Source organism: Ursus arctos, unplaced genomic scaffold (genome assembly GCF_023065955.2).
Source record: "Ursus arctos isolate Adak ecotype North America unplaced genomic scaffold, UrsArc2.0 scaffold_1, whole genome shotgun sequence".
Taxonomy (NCBI): Eukaryota; Metazoa; Chordata; class Mammalia; order Carnivora; family Ursidae; genus Ursus; species Ursus arctos.
The window spans coordinates 5,264,817-5,274,585 of NW_026622763.1; the positions used below are offsets into that span (position 1 = coordinate 5,264,817).

The 9,769-nt window shown below is 45.2% G+C and overlaps 1 protein-coding gene across 1 annotated transcript in view; it reads right to left on the minus strand.

Annotated features, from left to right (window-relative positions):
• Window positions 1-9,142, minus strand: part of TEX51 (testis expressed 51) — a 34,707-nt gene extending 25,565 nt beyond the window's left edge. The window contains exons 1-7 of the mRNA XM_057316873.1: window positions 8,941-9,142; window positions 8,767-8,841; window positions 8,439-8,528; window positions 8,178-8,195; window positions 8,007-8,090; window positions 6,898-6,973; window positions 5,888-6,040 (exon numbers count right to left, since the gene is read on the minus strand). Coding sequence (XP_057172856.1) covers window positions 5,888-6,040; window positions 6,898-6,973; window positions 8,007-8,090; window positions 8,178-8,195; window positions 8,439-8,528; window positions 8,767-8,841; window positions 8,941-9,142 — 698 coding nt within the window. The remainder of the gene's footprint in view (window positions 1-5,887; window positions 6,041-6,897; window positions 6,974-8,006; window positions 8,091-8,177; window positions 8,196-8,438; window positions 8,529-8,766; window positions 8,842-8,940) is intronic.
• Window positions 9,143-9,769: the final 627 nt, after the last annotated feature.

Here is a 9,769-nt window from a genome sequence, read left to right on the forward strand (position 1 = left end):
ACTGCTAAGTTTTGAGAATCCTTTATATATTCTAGACACTAGCCCTGTGTCAGATGTGCAGTTTGCACATCTTTCCTTCCAGTTTGTAACTTGTTGTTTCATCCTCTTCACAAGGTCTTTCATGGGTGAGAGTTTTCATTTTGATAAAGTTCAATTTACTAGTTTTTTCCTCTTATGGATTGTGCTTTTGGTGTTATCCAAGGATTCTTTGTCCAATTCCAGATCCTGAAGACTTACCCCTATGTCTTACACTACTAATTTTAGTTTTATGTTTTACATTTAATCCTATGATGTATTTTGAGTTCATGTTCTTAATAATGTTTGAGACTTAAGTCTAGGCTCATATTTGCCTATGGATGACGAATTGGTCAGCACCATTTTTTGAAAAAATACATATTAAATCCCTACCTATCATCTATCATCTATCTATCTATCATCTATCTATCTATCATCTATCTATCTATCTATCTATCTATCTATCTATCATCTATCATCATCTGTCTGTCTATCATCTATCATCTATCTATCATCTATCTATCATCTATCTATCTATCTATCATCATCTGTCTGTCTATCATCTATCTATCATCTATCATCTATCATCTATCTATCTATCTATCTATCTATCTATCTATCATCATCTATCTATCTATCTATCTATCATCTATCTATATCTATCTATCATCTATCAATCATCTATTATCTATCTATATCTATCTATCTATCTATCTATCATCTATCTATCTATCATCTATCTATCATCTCTCATCTCTATAGATAGATATATATGTATTACTTCTGACACCTATTTACTTATTTATTTACTTATTTTTAAATGATTAGTGAAATCTTCTTTCATAGTAATTGCAGAGTGGTTAACATACACTGTAATATTAATTTCAGGTGTACCATATAGTGATTTAACAATTCCATACAACACATGGTGCTCATCCACAAGTGCCATCCTTAATCCCCGCCACCTATTTGACCCATTCCTCCAGCCACCTCCCCTCTGGTAACTATTAGTTTGTTCTCTATAGTTAAGAGTCTATTTCTTGGTTTATCTCTCTTTTCTTTTTTTTGTTTTTTTCTTAAATTCCTTATATGAACGAGATCATGTGGTGTTTGTCTTTCTCTGACTTATTTTACTTAGATTATACTCTTTAGATGCATTCATGTTGTTGTAAATGTCAAGATTTCATTCTTTTTTATGGCTGAGTATTAAGTATTTTTAAATGAGTAACATCATCTGGACTTGGAGGCACTGGATGGGAAGGTGCACTGAGGATGCCAAAGCATGTGCAGCCCCTGTGGACTTCTTGCTGTAGTCACCAGCTGTTAGACAGCTGTTGGTGCTGTGGACCCAACAGCCTGAGCTGATGAAGTCATCACCTCCCCCCCCCCAACTAACCCAGTCCCTACACACACCCTCAAACCTGGAGCCTCCAACATGCCCCCACCCATAGGTGAGGGTTTTTCCTTACCAAAGTCAGTCCATGAATCTGGAAGAAGTGACTGCTTCTTCAAAGAAGAAGACACCTACCCAAGTCTACAGGGATCATGAAGAATCTGGGAAACATGACATCACCAAAGGAACAAAGTAAACATCCAGTAATTGACTTCAGAGAAATGCATATCCATGAATTACCTGACAGAATTCAAAATAATTATTCTAAAGATAGTCAGAGAACTATAAGAGAATGCAGATAAACAATTTAATGAAATCAGGAAAACAGTACAAGAACAAAACAAGAAATTCAACAAAGAAATAGAAAAACATATAAAAGAACCAAACAGAAATTTTGGAGTTGAGTATATTCAAAGGGAATGAAAAACAAACTCTTTAAAAAAAAAGAGTTATCAATTTGAGAGAGAGAGGTAGAGAGAGAGAGAGAAGAAGAAGTGAGTGGGGGGGAGGGAGAAGTGGGCTCCCCACTGAACAGAAAAACAGATATGGGGCTCGATCCCAAGGTCCTAGGATCATGACTTGAGCCAAAGGCAGAAGCTTAGCTGACTGAGTCACCCAGGTGCCCCCAAAAACAAACTCTTGAGAAGATATCTTCATTCCCTGTTTATTGCAGCATTATTCGCAGCAGCCAAGACATGGAATCAACCTAAATGTCTCCCAACAGATGAATGGATAAATGGATAATGGATATATATATATACATATATATATATGTGTGTATATATATATACACACACACACAAGCGCACACACATATATATATATTACATTTTCTTATAATATGATAATATAATATATATAAAATAACATGAATGTTCGTGTTATTCAGCCACGAGAAAAAAGGAAATCCTGCCATTTCCAACAACGTGGATGCGTCTTGAGGTCTTTATGCTAAGGGAAACAAGTCAGACAGAAAAAGACAAATACTGTATGATATTACTTATGAGTGGAATCTAAAAAAGCCAAACTCATAGAAACAGAATAAAATGATAGTTTCCAGGGCTTGGAGGTGGGTGGGGGAAATGGGGAGATATTGGTCAGAGGGTACAAATTTCTAGTTATGAGACAAATAAGTTCTGGAGATCTAATGTGCAGCATGGTGATAGTTAATAATATTGTATTATATACTTGACAATTCCTAAGAGAGCAAATCTTAAAAATTCTCACCAGAAAAAAAAGATGATAATTATGAGATGTGATGGAGATGGTAGTTAATGCTGTGGTGGTAATCATTTTGCAATTTTATAAGTATTTCAAAACAACACATTATACCTCCTTAAACTAACACAGTGTTATATGTCAATTTTATCTCAGTAAAGCTGCAAAGAATACTTTTGGGTGCATTAGTCACACATATTTTAAAATTTATATCAGATAACTCTGATATCTGGATCATTTGTAGGTTTGTTTCTATTGCTTGATTTTTCTCTTGATTCTATTTTTGGTATGCTTGTTAATATTTGCTTGAATACTGCATATTGTAAATGAAGCATGGTAGTGGCTTTAGATGATATTATTTTCCTTTAGAAGATATTTAATCTATCCTCCAGCAGTGATATACAATAAGAATAGGTCTCTTTAATTTTGTCAGTGGCTGAGTTCCATGCTTTGTAAGGATTAGTCTGACTCTGGTGTACTAGGCTATCACCAACCAATACCTTGGTTTATTTATTAAAACTTTTCTTCCTATGTGGGTCACCAACTCTAATTTTTATTTCCCTAGTAGGAAAATCTCTGATAAATTGCATTTCAGATCTTTTCTGTTCTATTTCTTTGTCTTTGGGCCTGTGCTGTTTACGAACAGGAATGCTCTGAGAGGATGGGGACAAACATATGCAATGCATTTGTTTGCCTTTTCTGCACCTCTGTACTTTCAGGGATCTGGACCTTTCGCATTCTATCTTGGCAAAGTAGAACTCCACGTTTCATCTCTTCAGTCCATGATATTGCTAAAAGCTCTGTTGGCTTCTCCACACTTTGCAGGCATCTGCGGGACAGCCCCCCCAAGCCTCTCAGTCTGTGCTGCTGAAGCCCGGAAGTGCCAAGGGGAAGCTCACTGCAAGATAAGGGCTCACCACAGAGACCTCTACTTCCCTCTGGGATCTTGGACGCATTAGAGATGTGGTGCCTTAAACAGACTTTTTATTTTGTTTTGCTCCTCTGATGTATTTTATTTTTAGTTACCCTTAATGGTCATGTTGGTGTGCTGTAAGCTGCTCTGTCATAGCTGGAAGCATAAAGTCCTCCAGAGCCTACATTTTGACTAAGATTTACCTGACTCAAAATTCCTTAATCTTCCTGCTCTAGCAGAACTCAAATACCTACTTTTCATGCAAATATGCCCTCAAATAATAAAAAAAATCTGTTGATAAGAGATATACATATACAGACACACAAACTCATAAATTATATCCAGGGTTTTCTATTTTCATTGCATGCATCAGAAAACAGTTGCTCTGGATACTTTTGAAGTAATGGTTAAGTCCCAATTTAAATATAAATAGGAAAACAATATCACCACCATCAAAGCCTGGCTTTTCCTCTGTCCTAGGTGGCAACCAGCTTTCACAGACACATAGAATCACAGTTTCCTGGAGGTCCATTACTACTGTCCAGGGCTCTGGGTCAGTCATTCAGAATGGTTATGAGGACATCCTCACCATTTGGCTATAGCTATGTCTTTATGCTTTCTCCAAAAGCCTTACATCTATGGACCCTTCCTCAGTTTTGTGAGGCAGGGAGGGTCTGTGGAACTGGATGGAGGAGACATCCTAGCTCCCAGCATGTGGAGCCAAATATGTCTGGGCATAGCTACCCTTCCCCTCTCTGGATTCCTGTCCTCTCCCTAGGACTCAGGCCTGCCACTGGCAAAGCCCTCCACTACTTCCCCCTAGCCCTCCCTGCTTACCTGCTTTAGCTCCCTTTGGGCCTGGGTGCCTCTGTGGGCCCCACTTCTCACCGTCCTCTTACCTGGGCCTCTCCCTTCAGCCATAACACATTTCTTGGAGTTGACCGAACCTATCCAAGCCCCTCATACCTCTGCTCTTCTGCAACACCAAACTTTCAATGAAAACACTTCTCCCTCCCTTCCCACCTTCAGTGGCGTCTCATAGTTGAAGACACCACTTTATTTTATTTTATTTTTTTATTATTTTTTTAAAGATTTTATTTATTTATTTGACAGAGATAGAGATGGCCAGCGAGAGAGGGAACACAAGCAGGGGGAGTGGGAGAGGAAGAAGCAGGCTCATAGAGGAGGAGCCCGATGTGGGGCTCGATCCCATAACGCCGGTATCACGCCCTGAGCCGAAGGCAGACGCTTAACTGCTGTACCACCCAGGCGCCCCTGAAGACACCACTTTAGGGGGGCCTTCCTGTATCCCCCTGGCTGGGGGCTGGAGATGCCAATGGCTGGGGACTCACAGTTACCCTCGGGCTTTGGGTTCCCTATCCTGGTTGACATTTATGGTCTATATACATCTTGCCTCAGTCTCTTGCGGTCCCCCCACTCCCGCCAAAGGAGCAGCCCTTACGGTGAGGTGGTGCTACTGGAGTCAGGTCACGTCTTGCCTGGGCACTAGCTCTGGAAGAGGGCCACCAGCAAGGCCTATGGAGACAAGAGGGCTTGTTTTAGGAGCTAGGCTGTGGGTCCTGGAAGGATTTCAATGGACGGAGGTGAGGGGAAGGGATGAGGGCATTATATTTTGACCCAAAGCATGAGCAAATGTAGGAAGGCAAATATGAATCCAGTGGGCACCAGGGTCAGGGCACACCAACCTGGCTGAAGCATAACATCCTCCCTGCATGCTCAGATGGGGGAACAGATGCAGAAGGGGGATCCCAGAACCTTAGCATCAGAGACAGGACTCGAGTCCAGGTCCTGGGCTTTTCTTGTCCTTAGCTCTCTTCCCAGACCTGCTTCCATTCAGCACCCAGGAGTTGACCTGCTGACCAGGGCTCTGGGCCTGGCAGTGGCTTCAAAGTTGCCAGATAGGTCCCATTTAGTCTCAGAGTAGAGCCTGAGCCAAAGACAAGAGGCTGGGAGCACCAGTGAGGAAGGGCACAAGGTTGAGGGGAAAGGGCAGAGCTGTGCCTGGAGGACTCAGAGGTTCCACTTAATCTGGCAGCCTTAGGGGCAGACAAGGAAAGGGACATGGGGATGGAGGAGGAGGAGGAGGTAAAGCCGCTTCCCTCCACCCTCCTCCACCCCATTCCACCCCACTACCACAGACAGAGTCAGGGAAGCATTCATTGCTCACAACACCAGATCCACTGGAGACCTGGGTGTTCCCAGGGTGGGCATCTTGGCCAGGATGTGGGGGAGGTTCTGAAGTAAATGTGACTTGGAGTTTGTTTTCTGAGGCCTGTTCTGCTAGTCCCTGGTCCTTGAGCTGCCCTCTCACTGCCTCTGTTCAATACCTGGTCACAGGGACCCAGGCCATCTCTGCCTTCATCTCTGGTGCTGGAATTAGGTAAGGCTGGACTGAGCCTGTGGAGTTGCCACTGTTAGGACCAGAGCAGTAGGAGAGGGGTGTTTCAGGAGGGGAAGGATGGTAGGCCAGCAGTGGGAGGCTGAGAGGAGGGAACAAGCCACTTTGGGGCCTTATGGGGCAGTTCTCAGTGCCAGCTGCATCTGTCCGGGCCCCACAGGAAGCAAATGCTACAGTCCACCAGAATAGTAGAAAGATGTTTTAATGAAAGGTATTTACCAGGCATGGGCATAGGGAAACCACAAGGCAGAGTGTGGTCTTTTGGGTCACAGAACTGCTCCCACCCCAGGCTGGAGAGTGTCAGGGAAGGGACAGTTACTGGAACTCAGAGATGAGAGAGCTTCCCGATAGCACCTGCAAACTTGGTTCAGACAGTGGACTGCCAGGTTCCTGATAAGAGAAGAAGAAGGGTATTTCCACCCTAACCTTCTGCATGCCCTTGTCTCTGTCCCTCTGAACTCCTGCTGACTGAACCTAACCAGGAGCAGAGAGCAGGAGGGCCATGTTGATTGTCTGTATATGTAAGGGAGTGTGGTGGCCTGTGGTGGGGAGAGGGTCGGCAGAGGGACAAGGACAGCTATAGGTGGAGGGCACCATGTGGAGATTTGATGGCACTGGGTCCTGGGCCCCTGGCCCTGGGTGTGTGCTCACATTAAGGGGGGATGGGGGCACCCAAGCCCCAGGCTTGATCCCACTCTGCTCTGGATGTCACACCCTGGGAGCCAGAGTTGGGGCCTTCAGCCTTGCTACCCCAAGCTTTCCCTCTTCGGGAGACCTACATTCTGGCAGGGGTCTCCATTCCCCGTACCTTTTCTGCTTCCCTTCTCCTCTTCTCATGCCAGAAAATGTACCATCTGGGCCAGGAAACAGGGTGGAGATGGGTTAGTCAAGGAGTAGGTTTGTCTTCCCTGGGGATGCTAGGGCTGGAGAGTCACTCACCCACTTCCAGCTATGGCTGCCAGAAGCAGAATAATGCCAAGGCTCACAACCCACGCGAAGGTACTCCGGGTCCTGGCTGGGGGGTGGAAAAAGGAGAACCAGGTGTTTGGGGGGCAATGAGGGCCATCTGGGCCCAGAGAGGCTACATTCTTTCCTCCTTTTATTTGTCCACTCAGTCATCTGTTTAAAAACACTTACTGAGCACCTACTGTGTACCTGGCATATATTTTAGAGACACAAGGAAGGATGATGAGCCTCAGGGTGTGGGAGCTTGTCAGGGAAATCTTCTTACGAAATAAGACTTCTGGCTGGACTTTGAAAAACAAGTATGAGTTCAGTTTTGGTCCTATGGTCAAGTATAAAATTGTGCTTCAGGCAGAGAACACAGAATGTTCAAGGACAGAAGCATGAAGTCATCTGTATGTACAGCATGTCAGCAGCTCAGTGTGTCTGGGGAAGAGTCAGGGGTGGTGGGAGGTGAGAGGAGGGTCTTTGCACAAGACCTTCTGAAGAGGTGGGCTTTATCTGGGGGGCAATTGGGCTACAAATAGGGAGTGTCATAGGGAGATTTGCTCCTTGAGAAAGTTTTTTAGTTGTTGAGTAAGATGTGGCCAAGAATGGCAGGGAGTCCAGGTGAGAGATGTTGGCATAATCCAGGTGAGAAGTGAGGATGCCTGAAGAATGGTGGTGGATATTGCAAAGAAAATATGGCAACACATTTAAGAATTATTTAACAAGATTTGGTGATTGCATGTATTGAATATGGGGGAAGGAAATTCCTGGTTTAGGAGGCTTAGGGATTGTGTGGGGCCATTTGCTGAGATGGGCCCTGAGGGAAGAGCAGATTGGGGGTGGGGGAGTTATGTTTGAATATGCTTTGAGGCCCGAGGGACCTCCAGGAGAGATGTCCTAGAGGCAGGTGGCTTTATGGCTCTGAAGTTGGACATGCAACATCAAAAAATCCCAGGAGTTGCCCTGTTCTCTGGTGAGGATGGAGAGCAAGAAGAGCTTGGGGCTGGGCAGAGAAGGAAGACAATCCAAACAGAGACAACAATGACCCAGTATGGAGTGGGGGCAGGTTGGAGGCAGGATGGCTGGCTGCCACTGACCTGGGCAGACAGTTGGGTCTTCACAGGTAAGAAGGTGTGTCTTGCAGTTGGCACAATTAATGACCTCCAGTGCGGAGTGTAGGTCTGTGAGAGGGGATGGGCAGGAGCCTTAACCAGGGCCATGTGGCCCTCACCTCTCTTCCCCCTCCCTAGGTCCTTATACGTACTCACCACAGGACTTGTTGCAGGCTGCCCAGGAGGATGAAATGGTAGAGAAACTGAGGTGCTGGGGGAGGCAGACAGAGCCATGAAGTGTTGGGGTATCATCAAGAAAGGGAGCTGGGAGAAGGTGTGGACAGGCAACCCATATGTGGCGAGGGTGGGGATTCCTAGGGAGGGCCATGGGAAGGGCTGCAGACTGGGCTCTGCTCTTCTCAGACCTGGGGGAAGTGAAGGGCTGGGTGGTGGGCAGGGGCCAGCTCCACCTCTCACCCTTCTCTTTCAGCATCTTAGACATCTCATTCAGCCTGTTAGTAAATGCCTGTTTCTTGACATTAATCTCTTTCAGAAGTGATGGTTTATCTGAGTGGAAGAGGAAGAGAAGGGTGCTCTCATCACCCACATTTTATAGGTGGAAACAATTACATAATTCAAGGTTGGGAATTCAAGCCAGTTTTTTCAAACAGAAACTGCATAGAGCACACAGATGCTGGGTCTATCACCACTCTTCACCACACATCCCCACCCTAGGCCAGCAGGCCCTCTGGGAGTGCCTTGGGGGGGCTGGGTTTTGTCAACACAAGCCTGGGGACTTTCTCACCATCTCGAAACTTCTTGATGGCTTCATCTACGTAATTGAATAATTTGGCTGTTGCTTCCTCCATATGGTCATGATCTGAGAATGGGATGTGGGATGAAGAGCAGTTGGGGGTGTAAGATCCCAGGCCAGGTAAAGGGGCCAGCCTTGATCCCTGGTGTCTAGGCTATGCCTCACCAAGATACCAGGGCTCTAGGAAGACATAATTCGTCTTCAGGAATAGGGAGTGGAGGCTTTGGGAGAGTTCTGTGGGTGGTCCTGGGGTGCCCCAAAGAATCTGCAGGTCATAGTCTATCAATGCAGGCAGTTGTGGCCAGCAGTGGAGGCAGCTCTTCCCATTGATGGCAGGCAAAAGACAGCCAAGCAGGAGAAGCATCATCTTTTAGGGTCTTCCCTCTGTGCTCTTACCACCCTGCCTAGCAGTTCCACACGGAATGATGGTACTCCCTCCCTTGGAAACCACATTCTCTTTTCAGAACAAAAGTAAATTCCACAGGTAAGGTGAGGGCCATAACGTTATGGTACAAAACTAGGCTTTGGTGTCAGACCCAAGTCAAGGTCTCAATATCTTCCTCTGAAAATGGGGTCACTGATGTTCTTGGGGACGATTCTTGTGAAGATCAGAGAAATGGCTGTGCGGTCTTGTGGTTGATAGTCAGCTCTCCTAATGGTATTTGCCATGTATGAAATAGTTCAACAGACTGAAATTTGAGAGGTCAGGAGGGAGCAGCACAGAAAGAGGATTAGTTGTGTAAAGAACCTGAACTACTTTTCCACATAGAGATGGTCAGCTGAGGGGAAGCTTATGGAACATACATCTTTTTCATGGCACATATAAACTAGCAGCTGTCTTGTGCCTGTCCAAGCCAGAGGAACTTAGACAGCTATTCCTACAACAGTGTAGACAGACTGTAGACAGAGTTCCAGCCTGTAATTGGATGTATGGAGAGGGCAGTCATCTTTTGGGCCAGTAGTTCTTATGTGCAATGTGCATTGAAGAAAAACA